Source organism: Pelophylax lessonae (assembly GCF_965119305.1).
Source record: "Pelophylax lessonae genome assembly, chromosome: 10".
NCBI lineage: Eukaryota > Metazoa > Chordata > Amphibia > Anura > Ranidae > Pelophylax > Pelophylax lessonae.
The window spans coordinates 39,956,430-39,979,105 of record NC_138777.1 but is presented as its reverse complement, the minus strand read 5'-3'; the positions used below and the strand labels follow the sequence as shown (position 1 = coordinate 39,979,105).

At 46.2% G+C, this 22,676-nt stretch overlaps 1 protein-coding gene across 1 annotated transcript in view; it reads right to left on the bottom strand.

Moving 5' to 3' along the window:
• Nucleotides 1-799: 799 nt before the first annotated feature.
• Nucleotides 800-22,676, bottom strand: part of LTO1 (LTO1 maturation factor of ABCE1) — a 46,415-nt gene continuing 24,538 nt past the window's right edge. Inside the window, exons 2-5 of the mRNA XM_082270070.1 lie at nt 21,103-21,208; nt 8,355-8,428; nt 4,051-4,168; nt 800-906 (exon numbers count right to left, since the gene is read on the bottom strand). Coding sequence (XP_082126196.1) covers nt 838-906; nt 4,051-4,168; nt 8,355-8,428; nt 21,103-21,208 — 367 coding nt within the window. The 3' untranslated portion in view covers nt 800-837. The remainder of the gene's footprint in view (nt 907-4,050; nt 4,169-8,354; nt 8,429-21,102; nt 21,209-22,676) is intronic.

Sequence of the window (22,676 nt, the reverse complement as noted above, 5' to 3'; positions counted from 1 at the left end):
GAGTTGAGAAACACTGGTTTAAAGAAACCTGTTTCTTTTTGCAGTTTTTAGATATACAGTAGATGAACATGGTGTCAGCCATTATTACTACGTCCATGTGGAGACTCCCCTTCCAGCTTAGTTACACTGCACAATGACTGTACTTTACTGCTCCCCTACAAGTCTTTATAAAGTATTGATCTGCAAGCTGGTAAAAATCATGTCATAAACAAATTTTTCTTAGAACTCAAAATACAATACTGTTTTTGTATTAAATTAAAGGGTTCACATTTACAGAAAAAAAATGTAAAAAGGTGAGAACTCTGCAAGCCTCCCATTTGGTCCTCGCTGTATTTACTCCCAGGGTCGCTGTGCTGTCAGCACCCCTGCAGCTGGTGGTCGGGGGATTTTAAATTCTGGCTCCTATCCCTCTAGTAGGTGCAGAGCTTCTAAGATGGGCCATATTCATTTATTGTGACAGTGCTGACCAACCATAATCGCTCTGGTCCGTCCCAAAAGTGCTGCACTGAGATTTCAATCCCCGAAACACTGGACAGGCTGTAGGTTCGGTCATAGTGCAGCAACCATGGAAGAAATTTATTGTTTGGGGGTGTCCAGTATTACTTGACCGTTACATTTTTTCCATCCGGAAATTTAAGGATGGTTCTAGAAAACACTGCCTTTAAGTATCACTTTAAATTCTTCTCATTGTAAACCCATCTTCTTTTCTTGGTACTTCTCCAATAATATCACACGGCCTGGTACTTCCTCACTAATATCACACAGGTTTCAGAACACCCGACAAGCCCTTTTCTCCATAAGGCACTGCAAGGCGGTTCCCAGCAGACAACTGCCACATCAAAAGGATAGTCCGGAGCCTTCAAAATTCATTTTAAAATCAGGCTGTATGTTCAACATGGAGCAAACCTGTAAAAATATTGAAGAGGAAAAATGACTGTCATGCGACAAAACCTTAGAGACACGCAGTTCTATTTACCAAGACTTTTCGCTTATGAAAGTTTACGGGGTCTATTTATAACAAATACGATGTGCAAATGTCTCAGGCATTCACACAGCCATCAAAAATAATTAAGAATAATAACCCCCATAATTGCATAATATGCTTATTTCCCTGATTTTCAGCTCCATCTAGCGGGTATATTGCAGCATTTTCCTGGTGTAGGTATTTGAGGAAGATACAGCACTATGGCCATTCGATGCAGATGATGATTATAGGAAATAAATCGATTAGGCAAATTATTAGGGCAGAATATAGAATATTTGACACAGTCCTGACCTCAGTATCTGAGGAAAGGGATTTAGGAGTAATTATTTCAGAAGACTTAAAGGTGGGAAGACAATGTAATAGAGCAGCACGAAATGCCAGCAGAATGCTTGGATGTATAGGGAGAGGTATAAGCAGTAGAAAGAGAGAAGTGCTTATGCCGCTGTACAGAACACTGGTGAGACCTCACTTGGAGTATTGTGCGCAGTACTGGAGGCCATATCTCCAGAAGGATATAGATACTCTAGAGAGAGTTCAGAGAAGAGCTACTAAACTAGTACATGGATTGCAGGAAAAAACTTACCAGGAAAGGATAAAGGACCTTAACATGTATAGCTTGGAAGAAAGAAGAGACAGAGGGGATATGATAGAAACATTTAAATACATAAAGGGAATCAACTCGGTAAAGGAGGAGAGCATATTTAAAAGAAGAAAAACTACCACAAGAGGACACAGTTTTAAATTAGAGGGGCAAAGGTTTAAAAGTAATATGAGGAAGTATTACTTTACTGAGAGAGTAGTGGATGCATGGAATAACCTTCCTGCAGAAGTGGTAGCTGCAAATACAGTGAAGGAGTTTAAGCATGCATGGGATAGGCATAAGGCTATCCTTCATACAAGATAGGGCCAGGGACTATTCATAGGATTCAGATATATTGGGCAGACTAGATGGGCCAAATGGTTCTTATCTGCCGACACATTCTATGTTTCTATGTTTCTATGTTTCTATTAGGGTTACTACTAAATAAAAAAAAAAAAAAAAAAAAAATGAATAATCTCTGCACATTTCCCAATGTGTTAATGCTTTACCTTTTCTGCAATTTTATAAAAGTATGTCGACCTGCATGATTCCATTGAGCTCCTAACTTCCTGTTTGAGCCTCTGATGCAATCAAATCCCAACCTGTTGGGACTTCAGAATTGCACGTATCCCACTCCATAAGCATACAGGGATTTCCTTCTTAAGCAAGAAAATGCTGCTGCCATGAATCCCAAGAGCTTGCCCACACTGCATGTAGGAAAATTGCTCTTGGGAGATGCAGTTCTCGGGTGTCACTACATCAATAAGAACCAGCATCTGCCTCTGCAAAAATTTTACAAGCCTGGTGATGATTTCACAGGATGTAAAAAAAAGATGCTTCTCACTACAGGGACAAAGTAAAATGCTCTAGATCAGCGGTTGCCAACCAGTGGCTTGTGGATCATCAGTGAAAAATGTTGGTGGTCCCGAAGGGGTTCTGCCGCAAATCAACATTGTGGTGAATTTATACTGCCCAATGTTGTTTCCAGTGTTGCTCTCAATGTGTGCTGACAGTCAATACTGTCAGTGCGCATTGATACCCGATGCCTCCTCTGTAGTTTCGGTCCCTATGAACTCAGAGGGAGACGATGGGAGTAGTGCAGAGAATGGTAGGTGAAGAAGGAGGGGACTTCCAATGGCAGCGCTGGTCACAGACTGGGGGGGGGGGGGGAGGAGGGAGCATGGAGCTCATGCACATGGCTGAATAAGGAGGTGAGATCCAATGATGTTTGTGTAAGGCAGCAGTGTGATGCAGAGTGGGTAGGGGGGAGCGGTGCAGGGAGCTGTAGCACTGTGTGTATAAGGCAGCAGTGTTAACCAGGGGGAGGGGAACAGAGCTCCGGAGCATTGTGTGTATAAAGCAGCAGTATGATCGAGGGGTGGGGGGGGTAAGCAGAGAGGTGGAGCATTGTGTGTATAAGGCAGCAGTGTGATCCAGAGGGAGGGGGACAGAGAGCCAGAGCATTGTGTGTATAAAGCAGCAGTATAATCAAGGGGTGGGGGGGCAGAGAGGTGGAGCATTGTGTGCATAAGGCAGCAGTGTGGTGGAGAGTGGGGGCGGAGGCTAAGAGCTGGGCACTGTGTGTGTAAGGCATGTCAAATTCACGTTTGTGGTCTGTGGGATTCAAAATTGTGAGTTTAGTGGTCCGTGAGGTTCGAAAAGTTGGTGACCACAGCTCTAGATGGGGAGATAGGTTTGGGGTAAAAAGAAAAAAAAAATGAACCCTCTGAAATGGAGGATAAATTATGGATGTTCTGGTAAAACTAAGAATATTGTCTTGTTTTTTGGTACAGCTAGATAATTCTTCAAGAAAGGTGCAAGTTAACCACTTGAAGACCAGGCTTTTTCTGGCACTTTTTATTCACATGTAATAAATTTTTTTTTTTTTTGCTAGAAAACTGCAAAAAAAATAAATAAAATTAATATATATATATATATATATATATATATATATATATATATATATATATATATATATATATATATATTTTTTTTTTTTTCCAAAGCAGAGGCCCTAGAAAAGAAAATTGGTGTGTTTTTCAATTTTTATATGTCGCACAATATTTGCGCAGCGGTTTTTCAAAAGCAATTTTTGGGGAAAAATACACTTTTTAATATTTGAATGCAAAAAAACACACACAATACCCAACCCATGGTTTTTTTTTTTAAAGCTAATTTACTGTTTGCTAATAATAAAAAAAATAAAAAATAATAATAATAAAAAAAAATATAATATATAATAATATTTTCCATTATTTCCAATATGTCCATAACCTGGCCACAGTTGCACATGGAAATCAATAGTTGTAATACCACGTGAAGTATAATGAACAACCCATTTTTTTGAGCCCATCTCCGTAAAAAAACTGTGGCAGGCAAAATCCACATCAATGATTTACCACTACAGTGACACTGTTCATAAAACAGAAGGGAAGTGGCATAATGTCATCAAAAGCTACAAAAATTGCTACAGCACCATACTGACCTGCTTCACCTTTCCCCGGATCTTTGCCATATCTTCTTGGAGTTTTTCACTTGCTGGGTCATCACGGGGAAAGCTCTGGATCATCGTGATTAGGGAGTCCAGTGTTTTAATCTTCTTGCTGTGAAACAAATATTCATTGTAGGAAGAATAACCCAATATACACCCTTCCCAGTGCTCAATCTCTAAATCTTCAAGGATTTTACCCACCTAAACCTTTTCAGAAAAAGGCCAAGTGATCGATTTACATTTTTTTTATTACTGTACTGTACTTGTGAATTGTTCCTTTTATAAAATATAATGCAGCTCCTTTCCCTCCTACGAATTTTCACTTAGCTGGGTCTTGGTTTCACCCTCATTTCCAACTAGTGCAGAATCTTATGGTTGATCTGCATAAGGCCTTGTTCACATGGACACTGAGGCCCAAATACAGCTGCTTCCTAATAAACTTCAATGGGCTGCCTGCATGCAGCAACTGGATTCTAGACACGCTGCAAAAAATGGCCTGTTCACACTATAGGGGCCTCAGTGCCCATGTGAAGGAGACCTGAATAGGAAACCCAGAATACAGAAGTGGCTGCTGAAGTTAAAGAGGAGTTTCAGTCTGCCTCCCCTCACCTGTCATGCATATACTCACGTGCCCAGTGGATCCAACATTGTCCTGCTGTGATCCATTGCGCTGCTGCCAGAGTCCCACTCCGCCATCTTTGTCATCAGGTGTCGTGTGCCTTTTTTGATGTAGGCAGCCAGACATCATGCTGCCAGGTTCACCCACCTCCAGCCACATGAATGGAGGCTTTATGGCACAAAAGCACAGAAGACTTTATTCTCACCTAGGCAGCTAGGGGACAGATGCAACCTAACCCCTTAGAGTCGGCACTTTAAGGTGTTTAGAATGCCAGGAGGCGGGACAGGGCAGGGCCTATGGTCATGTGGAACACATGATCAGAAAGCTCCCGATCGCAAGCGGCTGCACATATGCATCCATGCTCTCTCAGCAAAGCTATATTTGCACTAATGCATGCCACTCAACGCCGAGGCCCACCTGCCGAGAGGCCGCATATTTGCATGCACTCGGCGCCAAGAGGTTAAAAAAAAAAAAAAAAAAAAAAAGAGATAGGGGAGGAAGTAAAATTCAGCCTATTGCATCAGATGCGTGAATGTCTTTAAGTCACACTTACAGGTTTTGTCTGTTCCTTTTTTTTTTTTTTTAACAGAAAAGTTTTTATTTATGTGCAAAAAGTGCAAAACAAAGGACATACAGAACAAGGTACATCCAATCATAAACAGAACACAAACTTGGGGGTTACATAATCAAAAAGAGCTAGAACCGAGATATTAAGCAACTTATTGAAGTGTAGCAAATTTCAATACAACAATAGTGCATATTTCACATGTCACAGTGCTGAGATTGAGGTAGAAGTAAAAAGTGGATGGGGGGGGGGGGAGAAGGCAGCGAAGGGGCGACACTCAGAAGACATGAAAGAGACATTGCAGAGGAATCCAGGAAAAGGGAGAAAGGGTAAGAAAAAAGGAGAAGGGAGGGGGGGGGGGGGGAGAGAAGGGAGGGAGGGGAAGAGGGGGGCTAGAGAAAGACTGGGGTGAAGGTGAGGAGGCCGAAGTCCCGCCACAGGCAAGGAGTAGGGAAGAGGTCTAGCGATCCAGCCAAGGTCCCCATATCTTGTCAAACTTAGCAGGGCACTTCCTGGACATATAGGTTAGTCTATATAGGGGAAGAACCGCATCCACCACCTTCCGCCATTGGGACACAGTAGGAGGATCAGTCTTTTTCCAGTTGGCAAGTAAAGTTTTCCTGGCGTAGAAAGAAGCGTAAAAAATCAGAAGTTTAGTGTGTTACCCCGCAGGGAGGTCATCGGCTACACCCAGGAGGAAAATTTTGGGGTCCAGTGGGACATCCAGGGTCGTTATTGCAGACAACTTCCCCTGCCACCACCCTCCAGAAGTCCTGGATCAAAGGGCAAGACCAAACCACATGTATAAAAGGAGCCCAGTGCGTTCTGGCATTTGGGCCAACGGTCAGACCTAGCGGGATAAATCCGGGCCAACTTTTGCGGGGTATAGTAAACTCTATGGAGGAAGCGGAGTTGTGTGTAACGGTCCCTCGCTGAGATGACCAGTGGAATGCAATTCCTCAGGCCCTCCTCCCAGTCATCCGTCGTCAAGGAAGGAATGTCCCCCTGCCAGGCGTCAAAGAGTCGGGTCAGGGCCACAGGGTCGAGATCCTAAGGTATATGGAGGAAAGCAGTCTATCCGCATTCTTGGTAATAAGAAAACGTTCCACCGTGTGTGGAACTACCTGGGGCGGAGTGGGAAATTGCCTGGAGTACGCATGTCTAAGCTGAAGAAAGCGGAAAAACATAGTTGAGGGGAGTGCAAAGGTAGACTTAAGGTCATCGAATGAACGCAGGGTACCCTCCGGCATAATATGTTCCAATTTCTTGATTCCGTATCTGGCCCAAAGAGCCGGATCAGGACATCCCCAGTACCCGAAACCGCCTCCGACACCTGTCTCCAGACCAAAACCGTGGTACGCATTGGGACAGTCACGTTAGGGTGTGCCTTAGGGCCCCTATAGACCAGGTTACTGAGCGCCGCGTACGATCCCAGGATGGCCGCCTCGAGATTAACCGATGGATTGGAACGAGATTGGGCAAACCACCATCGCACCGTCACCAAGACCGCCGCCCAGTAGTACTGACGAAATGAGGGCAACACCAGTCCTCCCTGCGAAAGCGGGAGTTGAAGTGTTTGTTTCGCTATCCGGGGAACAGAACCAGACCAAATAAAGGCTGAAAGGACCGTATCCAATTTACGAAAGAAGGACAAGGGAATGGGGACCGGGGTATTCCAGAAAATATATAGGAACTTAGGGAGAAAGGTCATCTTAATAAGATTAATTCTACCTACAGGGGAGAGCGGGAGCGTCTTCCAGGCCTGACACCTAAGTATAAGTTGTTGGAGCACAGGGTACAGATTGTCCGACAAGAAGGAGGAGAGGTCCCTTTGCACCTCAATCCCCAGGTATCGAAATTTCGGAACCCAGGACAATGGAAGGGAGGGTACAGAGGGCGGCGGCGTTGGCGACAGCGAGAAAAGCAGGGATTTATTCCAATTAATCCGGACTCCCGAGAATCCACCAAACCTATCTATAATCTCAAGGGCCGCATCGAGAGAGTCCCCCGCATCAGGGAGGTAAAGCAAAGTGTCGTCCGCGTAGAGGGAGATCTTTTCCGTCAAGGGGCCTACCAGGATCCCCGCAACAGAGGGGAGGGCCCTAATCAGAATGGCCAGGGGTTCCAAAGCCAAAGCAAACAGGGAGGGGGAGAGCGGGCACCCCTGTCGGGTTTCCCCTACCCAGCTCAAAGGGGGGCGAAAGAATACCATTCGTCCGCACCCGGGCCATGGGTTTGTTGTACAGGAGTTGAATCCAGGAAATAATTTGTCTGTTCCTTTAACTTGTGACTTAACAGTGACAGGACAAGCGGCAGATTGATGATAAGCTAATGTCTCGCTCATTTAGCTCTCTCTTATTATCATGCTTCTTGTGCAGTTTCCCTCTCCCCCAGTTTGCAGTACTGGTCCTGCAAGAGGCTAATAAGTCAAATTCAAGTTCTTACATTGCTTGCAATTAAAAAAATAGATTTAAAAATACCCGGTCTCCAACTAAAAAACTGCAGGTAAAAGCACAAAAGATCAAGCATTTCAAATGCTTATTTGTAGTGTTTTATCAGTTCCATAAACTATTTTTTATTCATTTGCAACGTGCCTGGCTCCTTCACTCCTCCCCTTCATAAGCTTTTTGTAGCTGCCGATGGAGAAGTAAAAGAGAATACTGTAGAGAATCAGTGACAGCTCTGAGCCTGCCAACATCACATCTAAGATGGCGGCACCAAGCAGCAGTCTTGGATGTCCACACAAGCGAGGCTTTTACAGGTAAACAACATGCATAACATATAATAAAACACACATATAATCTTATGGGAAGATTGTTTTAAAAATGAGTGGTTTGGTGACAGGGTCTTTGAGGATGTATAAATAAATATAGGGCTTCACTAACTGCTTGCCATCCATATTTGCGGGGGCCAAGAAGATGGGCTGTAATGTTCACATGCTGCACATATGCATCTATGGGCTACCAGCACGGTGACCACGCTGTCAATGACAGCTTCCGGTCTCTTGTAATACTCAGGTGATGGCATGTGATCACTGTGACGCCCAATTTATGAGGTTTCATATTGATTGCACATATATTGTTACTACATGGTATATGTCAAAAAAAGACAAACCTTTGCTTATCATCATCTGAACCCGGGGTAAGAAGGTGTCTCCATGTAGAGGCAAATCCCAGATAACAACCCAACTGAAGGAGGGGGACCAAAACAGAACAAAAAACATTACTGAAAAGGCATATTATTATTAGAAGTCTACTGATTTATACACCAAACATATTGCATGCATACAAAATTCCTATACATTTTAATTTACTGATATGTGTATAAAACATGCAATGCGCCTAAGCCTAACAGACTGGGATAAAAGGTACATCTCTCATGGTGAGTACCTTCATCATTACATGCATAAACATATACAAGGAAAAAACTGTAAATGGGTATACTGTATAAGGGTATCAATACAGCTATGCAACTATAGAATACATGTATTTATTATTAATATTTCATTAAAGTTTCATTATAAAAGTCTGGTACATACAGTACTGTGCAAAAGTTGCTGCTGTTGAGAAATACCGGCAAATACTTATCCATCATGCCATACCATCAGGGGCGGTGTAATTGGACCCAAATTTATTTTGCAGCAGGACGACCCCAAATATACAGCCAGTGTCATTAGGAACCATGTTTTTTTTTTCTTTTAACAGTGGAGTTCTGGAAGTGATGGTTTGGCCCCCACAGAGCCCTGATTATCTCAACATGAAGGATTTGAGGCAATCTACATCCACAGAAGATCTGTGGTTGGTTCTCCAACATACTTTGAACAACCTACCTGCAGAGTTCCTTCATAAACCGTGTGCAAGTGTACCTAGAAGAATTAATGCTGCTTTGAAGGAAAAGTGTGGTCACACCAAATATTGATTTGATTGTATATATGTTTCATCTGTTCGTTCACTTTGCATTTTGTAAATGGATAAAAATAAATAAATAATATATTTGTGAAAGCATTCTTACTTTACAACATTTCTTCACACATGCCTAAAACTTTTGCACAGTACTGTAAATCCACATCACATTGTTACAGCCTCCCCTTTATGTCATCTAATAAAAAAATTCAAGCCATATGAATCCAGTTTCCTCCAAAATGAAAACTGAAGGGATCAAAAAGGGAAGTCTTGTTGTATTCTGTGAATGGGAGAAGGGATCCTGTCATTCATCTGCCTCTCCCTTTATTTACAGGACATTTGTGTTCTGTGAAAAGAATACAAGGACTTTACTGAAAGGAGGAGGAGGGCAGAAAGTGGTGGCTGGCTGTTAGGACAAAGTACTGAAATGTTTTAGTGAAGGAAATTAACCCCTGCAGCACTGGGAATTCAGCGGTTAAGAGAACCTGTCATCAGTGCAGGGAACATTTCTACAGCAGGATGAGGGATACACTTTTATTAGAGGCAGGTTACTAAACCTATATCCCAGAAATATTTTTTTTTTAACCTAAATTTCAGTTTTTTTTTTTCCTTAGTACTATAATAATAAGTCTAGGATAATTGGGATTTTTGACTTACTGTAAAAAACATTTCTCTCATTGAAGGACATAGCTGCTGATATTCATAACCATTGGGTTATACTGCCCCCTACAGGAATAGGACACTAGGCAGAAAATAATTCTGGCTACACCCATGGGCAATCCCAGGGGATATACTCCCTTTCTCTGCTATAGCCACTCAGTTTTGTTCCAAGCAGTGTCAGGAGAATTAAAACTCCACAGAGGCGTGGGTGCTGTGTCCGTCAATGAACATCAGATAAAAGGATTTTACGGTAAGTCAAAAATCACATTTTCTCTTTCGTTCATTGACGGACACAGCTCCTGATATTCATTAACTATTAGGATGTCCCAAAGCAGTGTTAAAACATGAGGGGTGGAAACAACAAAACAATTCCCAAAGCTAAACAACATTAGCCAACCAGGCAACATGAGCTCAACCAAACAACTGGAGCCCACCTGAAAAAAACAACACACCCTCAAAGAGGATCAGGTCCTCCTAAACAGCAGCCTGCAAAACCTTGTGGCAAAAAGAAGCATTCCGCAGATGCCAACACATCCACTTTATAAAACTTTGTAAAAGTGTGCACCGACGATCAGGTGGCCGCCTTGCAAACCTAAGTCACCGACGCCTGATGGCGGAAAGCCCAGGAATGACTAAGTGCCCTAGTAGAGTGTGCCTTGATAGGGAAAGGAGGAACCTGACCCCTGATGGAATAGGCCAGAACCATCGTCTGTCTGATCCATCTGGAAATGGTCTCAGAGGAAGTGGACAAGACTTTGAGGTCCATCCGTGAGCACAAAGAGAGAGTCTGACTTCCTGGAAGACTCCGTAGCTGCCAGGTACACCCTAATTGCCCGGACCACATTCAAGGCATAAAAAGGCAATTTCCTTCAGATGTTTAGGCCTGGGACACAGGGAAGGCAACACAATGTCTTCACTCAAATGAAAATCAGAGACAAGAATGATGGACAGGGGTGAAGAACCACCTTATCCCTGTGAATCACCAGGTAAGGTGAACGACAGGATAACGCCGCCAGTTCCGACACGCTGCGCGCAGAGGTGATAACCACTAAAAATGCCACCTTCTGGGATAGTGTAAGCAGGGGAATCTCCCGAATATTTTCAGAGGGGCTTCTGTAGAGCTGTAAGTACCAAAGTAAGATCCCAAGGTGGCAACCAAGCCTGCAGTGGAGGAACCAAACGTCAGACACCCTGAAGAAAGGTACGCACCAGGTAGTGTGTGGCCAAAGGTCGTTGGAAGAAGATCTCCAAAGTCGACACCTGGCCCTTGATGGTACTCAATGCCAATTTCTGTTCAACCCCCCCCATTGAAGGAAGGTCAGGATCCGAGCCACCGAGAAGGAGCGATGAAGAACCCCAAGAGACTCACATCACGCAATGTACATCTTCCACTTATGATGGTAGATCTTCCTAGAAGTAGATTTCATAGCTTTCAACAGTGTAGGAATCACCAACTCAGATAAACCCCTATACTTTAGCACCTGGCATTCAACAGCACAAGCTGTCAAAGAAAGCGACTGTAAAGCAGGATGGAAGATCGGTCCTTGGGACAGCAGATCCTCCCCGAGAGGAAGCTGCCAAGGAACGTCGGTGACCAGTCGCACCAGATCGGCGTACCAAGTACAGTCTGTACTAGGTGGGAGGGCTTACTAAGGGGTCTGCACTGGGAGGGGGGGGGCTTACTAGGGTTTGTACTAGGTGGGAGGGCTTACTGAGTGGTCTGTACTAGTGTACTGGGAGGGGGGCTTACTAAGTGGTCTGTACAGTACAGACCACTTAGTAAGCCCCCCTTCCAGTACAGACCCCTCAGTAAGCCCTCCCACCTAGTACATACCACTTAGTAAGCCCCCCTCCCAGTACAGACCCCTCAGTAAGCCCTCCCACCTAGTACATACCACTTAGTAAGCCCCCCTCCCAGTACAGACCCCTCAGTAAGCCCTCCCACCTAGTACATACTGTACTAGGTGGGAGGTCTTACTGAGGGGTCTGCACTGGGAGGGGGGGCTTAGTAAGTGGTCTGTACTAGGTGGGAGCCGGGCTTACTGAGGGGTCTGCACTGGGAGGGGGGCTTACTAAGTGGTCTGTACCAGGTGGGAGGGCTTACTGAGGGGTCTGTACTGGGAGGGGGGGCTTAGTAAGTGGTCTGTACTAGGTGGGAGGGCTTACTGAGGGGTCTGTACTGGGAGGGGGGCTTAGTAAGTGGTCTGTACTAGGTTGGAGGGCTTACTGAGGGGTCTGTACTGGGAGGGGGGGCTTAGTAAGTGGTCTGTACTAGGTGGGAGGGCTTACTGAGGGGTCTGTACTGGGAGGGGGGCTTAGTAAGTGGTCTGTACTAGGTGGGAGGGCTTACTGAGGGGTCTGTATTAATTACAGGAATAATTAGCTAATCAAAAAAACACTCAATTAAGCAAAAAAATAAAATAAAAATAATCGTTAGATTAGTCGACTAATCGGAAAAATAATCAATAGATTAGTCGACAGACAAATTAATCGTTAGTTGCAGCCCTAGTGCAAATGGACCGCCTCGAAGGTAGACACCATCAGGCCCAGCACCCACATGCAAGTCCAGAGGAATGACCATGTGTTTGACAGCAGGAGGCGAGCTGCAGCCTGCAATTTCTGGAGTTTGTTCAGAAGAAGGAGCATTCTGGCTAAGACCGAGGCCAGAGCCAGGCCCAGATAGTCCAGCTTTGCGGTCGGAACCAGAGCAGACTTCTGAAAATTCTGAATTCAGCCAAACTCCCGTAGAGTTCATATTGTGATTTCCAGGTTCTCCACCAGAGCAGAGGGATTCTCCACTCGCAGATGGAGATCGTCTAAGTAGCCCAGTACCGCGATCCCCCATTGGCGTAGCAAATTTAGCACCGGGGCTAAAATTTTGTGGAGACCCGAGGGACAGATGTGAGACCAAAGGGTAATGCCACAAACTGATAATGCTTCTCTCCCACAGCAAAGCTGATAAAATGCTGGTGACTGGCATATTGGAATGTGAAGGTAGGGAGCCTTGATATCAATAGAGGCGAGGAAATCCCCCTGACGCAGGGATACACCACTTTTCGAATGGACTCCATTCTGAACTTCTGTACCCTCACAAAGCAGTTTGGTACCTTGAGGTCCAGGAATGGATCCACTTTGCCTTTGTTCCTGGGAACTGTGAACAGGTTTGAGTAAAAATCCTGAGAACGTTCCGAGGTCGAAACCAAGACAATCACCCCTTGAAGGAACAGGTCTTGTACCGGCCAAAACATGCCCTGTAAGCGGTCTGCGGACAGGCACAAGTTGGAAAGAAAAAACCTTGCCGGGGAACAAGAGTGAAACTCGATCTTGTAGCCGGACAAAATGACTTTGTGGACCCATTTGTCTTGCACACGGGAAGTCCACGGGTCCGGAAACCAGCAAAGACGTCCCCCCACCCCTGATACAGGTGAGGGCGCACCTTCATGCGGAAGGAGCCTTAACCCCGGGTCTAGAGAAGCCCAATCTTGACTTGCCAGACCAAGTTCATTTGGATCCTCCAGAAGAGGCCCTGAAAGACTTTGAGCCCTTGTCAGTCGACCCTGAGGGACAAAAAAGCTCTTATGAGCTGAGAAGGTAGGCCCACGTCTAGGACGAGGTTCCTTGCCCTTAGTAGCCTGCGGAAGAAAAGAACTCTTTCTCCGTGAGACTGAGACCTTTAATGATGTCATCCAGGGTAGCTCTAAACAGGCGATCTCCTTGAAAAGGAAGATTAGTCAAGGCCTTTTTGAAGTCTGATCCGCAGACCAGCACTTGAGCCAAAAGACACGCCGAAGTACCACTGCCAAAACAGAGGCGATCCAAGCTATCAGGGGAGCCGCATCAAAAGAGGAATTACAGATAAACTGCAGTCCCTGGACCAGCTGTCAGCTTGGCAAAGGCAGGGGGGAACCGTTCCCCCCTCAAGGTCACGGTGTAGAAGCTTGGCCCACTCAGTCAGAGTTTGCGACACTAAGGCAATGGTGAATACCGGTTTCATTGCCGAACCAGCCAGAGTGTACATAGTGCGGGCCAAAGCTTCCGCCTTCCGGTCAGCTGGATCCTTATAGGCCGAGGACTCTTCAACCAGAATCATGGTTGCCCTGTTTCATCTGGAAACTGGAGGGTCCATCACCGATATCACAGTCCACTTTTTAAGAAGGGACTCCTCATAGGGGTAAGGCCTAGTAAAGCGCTTAGGGACCCCACGGGGACGCTTTGGTCATCTCCACTCCTTAGGGACAATTCTGTCAAAAAAGGCAGGGTAAGGAAACACGTTTGTAAAGAAAAGTTGGTGCGCTAAACTTAAATTCCACAAATATATAAACAATGCATACAAATGTAAATATGGTGAAAAAATCAAAAGTCCATTCTCTTGTGACAACGTGCAAATGAATAAACTTTGAAGTGACTTGAAACGAATTGTGATTCCTGTAACTCGATTAAATTGTGTATGACCACCACGTGAAACGATCCCCACCACCGACAAGCTGTTCTTCTTACCAGATAGACAGATATATACGTGAGTTGATTACTAATACAGCTACTCACTCCCCATGCAGCTTCACCCAAGGTGTGTGTGTAAGCCGCTTACCAGATATCAATGTGGTTGAGCATGGGAATACAATCTCATCTCTTCAGAATCGAGGCTGTCTGTTGGTGTGGCGATCCCAATACAAAATATAGTGTCTCCTTGTGACTGTTAGCCCGAACAAAGTGCTTCCTCCACTGGGATCTCTACCATCTTCAGACTTCAATTCTAAGAGATGAAAGACCACAGAGTGGTCTTTCATCTCTTAGAATTGAAGTCTGAAGATGGTAGAGATCCCAGTGGAGGAAGCACTTTGTTCGGGCTAACAGTCACAAGGAGACACTATATTTTGTATTGGGATCGCCACACCAACAGACAGCCTCGATTCTGAAGAGATGAGATTGTATTCCCATGCTCAACCACATTGATATCTGGTAAGCGGCTTACACACACACCTTGGGTGAAGCTGCATGGGGAGTGAGTAGCTGTATTAGTAATCAACTCACGTATATATCTGTCTATCTGGTAAGAAGAACAGCTTGTCGGTGGTGGGGATCGTTTCACGTGGTGGTCATACACAATTTAATCGAGTTACAGGAATCACAATTCGTTTCAAGTCACTTCAAAGTTTATTCATTTGCACGTTGTCACAAGAGAATGGACTTTTGATTTTTTCACCATATTTACATTTGTATGCATTGTTTATATATTTGTGGAATTTAAGTTTAGCGCACCAACTTTTCTTTACATTCATATCACATATATATCTTGGTAGCAGCTTTACGCACGTTTATCAGCGCACCTTTATTTTTTCACTAAGGAAACACGTTTGCCGCTTTGGGTGGCTTGTAAATGCCAAAAGGGCACCTGCGCTTACGTGGCAGCTTCAGCTGTGTCCTCCATCTTCAGGGTCTCACGCACAGATACAATCAGTGCATCCACCAGCGCCTTTTTGTGAGTGGTTGCAGACGTGGAGGAATCATCCTCACTATCAGAGGATTCCAGACACGTGGTTACAGAGCCAGCAGGGTGACCCACATCCACGGCGGCCGAATCAGATTCAGGATCTGACGGGACAGATGAGGCAGGGGAAAGCAGGGGGCACTTTTTGCTATCCCATCGCCCACAAGCCATCTCCACTTGGGAAACAAGGGACTCCAGGACTGCCGTCAGTGCATGGATGGATGGTTGGGACCCGAAGGGCCCCGCAGCCTCAGAGAGGGGATCAAGTGGGGAAATGTACTCCAAAGACTCTATGAGTCACCAGGGGACTCCACAAAATGTGTAAAACACTGCTAAAGGACAACCCCCACTGCGCTGGCAGCACCACCCGGTCGCCAGGCATAAAAGGCACCAAGCGATCCTCAGCAGAGAGGGAGATGACCCCACTAGACTCACCACCCACAGAAACAGGCACCTGCAGTCACCAGGAGAATCTGCACTACATGTACGGCGATCAGGAAGTAAATTGATCCAGGAGACAGCACCAGGGGATGAGGAGGGGCTCCCACCGCTGACATTACCGACCACAGGGCTCCACTGTCATGGCCCCTGCTATTTTCAATGGAATGGCAAACTACAAGAAAATGGCCACCGGACAACACAAACATGGCTGTCGTGTATAGAACCACACAGGCTACAACAAAATGGCGGCCCCAGGAGACTAACAGGGACCCAGGAGGGAGACCAGGCCTCAAGGACAGATCCAGGCACGACAGGGGTCCCTGGCAGGAGCCCCCCGCCAGTTACAACCCCCCCCCCTGCGCACAATCGATCGATTGGTGGTCGGCGGCGGCTGCGCACACCCCAGGCCCCTCCGCCAGTTAGCGCCCTGCCGCCACCCCAGGAAAGTGGCCAAACCACCCATATAGCCCCAGCATGGAGGGCCAGGATAAGGTACATGGCGGGGGGGTCTGACCATTCCAAGGTGGGGCCTACGTCCACCCCAAAACACTCCAGGGGGAGAGGGGGGCAGCTATTTTCCATACTAGGAACCAGGTGGGCAGACAGAACACCTCTCCATCGAAAAAGGGGGCTGTCAGCCAGGAGGACCGCTGCGACTGGGGCCAAGACCCGGTCCTATGCGACCTCCTGAGGCGCTTTGCAGGCCAGCCCCCGTCCAGTGGGGCTATGTCACGGCCAACCTAGCGTTGAGGTCTGCGCGCGCTCGCTGGCCAGACTGGGGTGACCACTGGATCTAGATTATCCAGCCTGTTGCCCAGTCCGGCAGTTGATTGTAGATCCCACAAGAAAAAATCCAGGAGAAAAAAAATGTATATCTGAAATTTTTGCCCGGACCAAAGATCCCAGCAAGGAAATAGGTTCTTACTCCTGACAAGGCAGAAAAAAAAACTGAGTGGCTATAGCAGAGAGAGGGAGTATACACCCTGGGACTGCCCACGGGTGTAGCCAGAATTATTTTCTGCCTAGTGTCCTACTCCTGTAGAGGGCAGTATAACCCAATGGTTATGAATATCAGGAGCTGTGTCCGTCAACGAACCAAAGAGAAATCTTAATTCTTTTGTATAAAAAAAATATATACATACATACCATCATGCAAAAACAAATACTGTGGAGTACATAGGAGCAGTTAGGCCTAATATCCCTGCTGAAAAATGTGCTCAAGCATGTTACTTAACCATTTTACCACCACCACCACCATGAAGAAGTGGTGGCAGCGATCTGCGCTCAATTGGCTTCAGTGGAAGGCAGGTGGGACAGCAGGGTTCTGAATTACTTTCTGTCCCCAATATGATATGAAGTTAGATACCGCCACGCACACTGTGTGTGAGAACAATTATTCTAGGGCCAATATTCACAGTTAAAGTGGTTCTAAAGTCAGGACATTTTCTAACCTTAATGCACTCTCTGAATTAAGGCATAAAATGTCCCAATACTTGCTCCTCCCCATCCCCCCCAAATACTATCTTGATCCAGCGCTGTGCCTATCTGTAGCAGGTGCTGCTCTCTCTTCCTCTCCTCGCAGGACTCTCGAGCAAGGGGCAGGGCTGAGCCGTGCTGTGTGGGTGTGTATCATCACACAGCCCAGCTCAGGAGCATGCCTGCAAGAGTGCCCCCTTAGCACACAGCCTGCTGAGGGGGGCACTTGGAGTAAAGGAGAAGCAGAGAGAGCTGGCAGGGGACCCCAGAAAAGGAGGTAACTTCCTGGTCTGTGCAGGAAGTATACCATGTTTGTTATTTTAGGAAAAATAAAACAGAGCCTGTACAATCACTTTAATTCTAAGCTGATGACTTGTAGGGGCTTTGAAAGCATCACCTATGGAAAATATAGGGTACCAAAGTTAGTTCTTTTGCGGGCATGTGCAGATTTAAAATTTGACATGTTGGGTATCTACTTACTCCACACACAACGTGATCTTTTACGTTATCAAAAAATGGGTAATTTATTGCATTTTTTCGCCCTAAAATTAGCTTCAATGTCTTTTACTGAAATGTTGCACTTCTTAAAAATTGGCTACACTAAAATCATGTGAATTAGAGCTACCACCATTTTATTCTCCTGGGTCTCTGCTTTCAGAAAATAGATAAGGTGTAGGGGTTTTAACTTATCTTTTTCAACATCTACAAAGGGCAAGAAGGGCTCTGGCAGAGAAAGAGTTAAAAGCCAAGTCCACCTTAAAGCGGAGCTCCACGCAAAAGGGGAAGTTCCGCTTTAAGCACTCCTCCCCCCTCCCCAGCCACATTTGGCATGTCATATTTTTTGAGGGGAGCGGGTACCTAGTTTTGACAGGTAGTCGCTCCCACTTCCACCCGTATTGCATAGACAATTTCCCCCTTTGTCCCTGTAATCTTCTGGGACACGTCGCAGGTCCCAGAAGATTGCCAGACCGCAGCACGACTCTGGCATGCTCAGTGCGCACCCAGGTGTGAAGCCCCAAGCTGTCACAGCCAGGTGCCCACAGTGGAAAGCTAGTGTCAGGGTGTCAATGAACTTTGAGTATGGTGATCACAGCACCTGTGTTCTTTTGAGAAGTATAGTGTTCTTTTGAGGAGTATAGGTTCATCTGCAACAGTGAAAGACAGGGCTTGTAGTTCATTCATTCATAGATATCTTGAAAATGGAGGGGGCATTTGCACCATGTTACATATTACACCCTACACGGAAAAGGTGGAATTTGTGTATTTTCAACACCGCCCTTCAAAGCCGCATGAAAAGACTCTCCTACCACTGTATGGTTTTAAAATGGTGGCCCCGCGCGGTGAGCAGAGCAACCGAGGACCCTCAGGGGGCCGCGCATGATCGTTAGTTCGCTGGCGCACCCCCCCCCCCCTGACCCCCCATCCGGCCTGAGAACGAGGTTCCAGCCCCTGTGAGTAGGCCCAAACAGCCCCTGCGTGGTGGGGGGTGGGGGCAGGATAGAAGAGGGGGTGCATGACAGGACAGAGGGGAACTCGGGATTGCGAGGGTCTGATCGTCCAAGGTAGAGGCCCGAGTCCACCCCAAAATTCGCCAGGGGGAAAAGGGGGGGGGGGGTGACATTTACTCACCATACCAGGAACATAGGCGGGCGCCACCTCCTAACAGGACCCCTCTCCGCTGAAGTGGGGGGAGGCTGTCGGCCAAATAGGAACGCTGCGACTCGGGCCTAGATTCGGTCGTGTGCGACCTGGCAAGACGTTTAATTCACTGGGCCAGTCCCCGTCCAGTGGGACTGTGTCGCGGCTGACCTAGCGTGGAGCCATGGTCTGCGTGCACTCGCTGGCTAGCTGGGGTGACCACTGGATCTATACATCCTGCCCGTCTCCCAGATCCGGCATAGTTGCTTGTAGAACTCACAGGAAAAAAATCTTTAGAAAGCTAGCTAAGAAAATTATCTACATAAATGTAAAAACACTTTTTTGCCAGGACCAGAGATCCCAGCAAGGAACTAGGTCCTTATTCCTGACTAGGCAGATTAAAACTGACATCCTATGCAGGAAGAGAGGGTATACCCCCTGGGACTGCCCATAGGTGTAGACAGAACTTTTTTTCTGCCTAGTGTCCTACTCCTGTAGGGGGCAGTATAACAATACTGATATGCATCAGAGGACTGCGTCCGTCAATGAACGGTAGAGAAAAAATGTTTTTCTGGAATTGTTACATGTCCTTCGAGGCAGTGTCTAGCTTTCCATGACTTCTTTTGACAATAGCTTACCTATTAGTCCTAAAAATGGCCAAAACTTACTAACAAGATTCACCTCCCATAGACTTCAATAGGATTCGCCTCTAGGATTGGAATCACCAAGATTCAAACAGGATTTACCGAATGCTTGGTGAACAGAACCAGGGCAGATTCGCTCATTCCCACTCCTGACATGCATTTGACCTGCTTCAACCAGGTTTGGCATGCCAGGAAATTTGTATGGCAGGTGTGTCAGACTAAATTTAATTGCGACCTGCATCAGCATTATGGTTGCCCTCAAAGGGCTGTACATAGTGCAGGGTTTAGGAGTGCGCTACGTACAGAGTGCAGGATTGTGTTACATACAGAGTGCAGATTTTAGCAGTATGCAGTGTACAAATTGCAGAGCTCAAGAGTGCACTACATACAGAGTGCAGAGTTCAGGGGTGCACAGTATACAGAGTGCCGGCTCGAGGAGTGCACTACATACAAAGTGCAGGGTTTAGGGATGTGCTATGCATAGTGTGCAGAGTTCAGCTCTCTTTCACAGGCTGTCCACATCTAACTTCTACCCCTCTCCTTCAGCTCTGACCTCTGCACCACTCTCCTCCCCCATCCCCCACCTCTGTACACATTTCCCTCTACAGCCCTCATCTCACTCCCCACCCCCCTCCACCCCAAATGCTTCCTCACATTCTCACATCTTACCTACCTGGCCCGGCTCTGGTACCTCCCGGCAGTGTGGGCAGCTTTGCCTGCCCTGCACGCGCTCAAGCGGGGCACGCAGGGATCTGTGAGAGCCTCATGGAGGAAAGCTGTACTTGTAACGGCTGTGTGAAGGCTTCTGTGTTTACCAGTGACAGTGATAAGCAGGGAGCTGAGGACGAGAGCCGGAGGTGATGAAACGTCACAGCTGAAATAAAGCCCTGGATGAGAGGGCTACCTGGCGGGCCCCAAGAATGAATTGGGCCAGGAAGGACCCAGCCAGGAATTTTTCCTTTAAAAAGTCTGTGCTATGCCGGACAGGACTGCACTGTGACAAATGCTGGAACACGAAGGATGGTAAGGATTCAACCAGGCAGGATGACCTCAAGTGGTGGGGGATTCACTAAAGGACGGCCGTATTAAAAAGGTACAGCAAACCTTTAGCTTTGTGGAGAACCAGCAGGAATGTTTTTGCAAGTTTACTGAAGTGAAAATGTTTCAACTAAAAAGTATGAAGTCAGTGGAAAAAGTGGCTAGACAGACAAAGGTCAATCCCCACCTACAATGAAAGTAGGGCTGGGAAAGACACAGCCTGACACCAAGGAGCTATAATTAAACAATGAGGAGCACACGGTGTGCTGACAAGGTATCTATATTTGGTGTCAAAGCACTAAAACTGGGTCACAAGACCAACAATTGAGGAAACGACGATGAGGTCAAACGAAGTTCATTCATATTTCTTGAGAATGATTTTGTGGTGCCATGCAATCTCTTCCAATCGGAACTGTGCACAATTGCTCAGGATTCCGTTGGTTGTATAGTATTACATATACTACTGATTAATGGATATCTACACGTCCTCCTAGTTCCATAACCAAGCAAAGTTTTTGATTAATCATTGCTCTGCGGGGGCCGGGACTAGGTTTAGACCAAGCTGAGAAGTTTACCTCTGATCCGGCTCTTGCCCCATACACCGCGCCATACTGTTTACCTTCGGATTCACCAACGTAATTTCCTTCTGCAAAGCCCTCCTCGTATCCCTCCCCATGGTACCTACAGGTGACAAAAAACAAAAGAAGTTACACCATCCGCAAAAAAATGTACCAGTTTCTTACAGAGACTGAAAGTGAAAGAAAACCCAAAATTTTACTACCCAAAACAGGAATGGATGGGATACCTTCCAATGGGGACAATGGTCTTGGAGACAGCAAGTGATTTCTTTACTTTAGAGCAGGGGTGTCCAAACTATGGCCCTCCAGCTGTTCAAGAACTATAATTCCCATCATGCATAGTCAGGTCTGTGAATGTCAGAGTTTTACAAAGCCTCATGGGAGGTATAGTTCCACAACAGCTGGAGGGCCGTAGTTTGAGGATCCCAGCTTTAGAGGAATTTCCTCTCACTTCCGGTTTGTGGCTATGGGACAGGAATTGAATGACACATCTCTCCAATGAACACACAGATGGCAAAAGAAGAGAAAAAAAAAAAAAAAAGACAGGGGTCCCTAAGACGGCCATACATGGATCGAAATTTGGTCAGCTCAGCAAAAACTGGATGAATTTGAATTCATGCAAGGACAGGCTGGTTGTACAGAAGTCGATCTACTGATTGACTTCTGTACAACCAACCTATTCGGTTTTTCCCGATCGATCAATGCCCCCAGCTATAGTGGGCAATGCAAATCAGTGTGATGTAATGGCGGGGAGGGCTCCCCGCTGTCAGAACACAATAGCGCAGTGGGAGGGATTACACCATCCACATCGATTGTGTGGTTGGGGGAACTGGGTTTTTTTTTTTTTTTTTTTTTTATTCAACCCACCTTTGTTACACTTAAAGAGGTTGTAAACCCATGAAAACTTTTTTTTTTTTTTTTTGCTGCAACCTGAAAGAGAAACCCATAATGAGCTAGTATGCATCGCATACTAGCTCATTATGAAATACTTACCTAAGAACGAGCCCGCGCCGTGCCGCCCGCTCACCTGTATGACGGGCGACATGTCCAGTCGCCCGTCTTCCGGGATCGCGGCATCCGGCCATCTGATTGGTCGCAACTGCGGTGACACGTCACTCCCGCGCACGGGAGCCAACGGTCACGGCACGGGGCTCTGAAGAAACGGCACCAGCGGCCGTTCCTTCAGAGCGCATGCGCCAGTGACGTCACTGGCTGCATGTAAGGTAAATATATCCTAAACGGTACATGTTTAGGAGATATTTACAGTACTTAATATAGGCTTACCTATAGGTAAAAGTGTCAGAGGAGGGTTTACTTCCTCTTTAAATAAAAAGACAAGCACATGTGATAGAAGTACATGTAACAAACTGCACTAACAGAGGGAAGATTCAGTATTTAGACTGTATCTTACAATGATGGTTTCATTTGTTTTGGAGCAGACATGGACAAGTCCTATTGTAGTCCTATGTGCCTCCATATTGTTGTGCCATTACTATGGTAACAGTAGCGGGATAGCGTGTGGAACATCTGCCAGAGAAAGAGATCAGATTCTTCCATGCTGCATTTAAGTC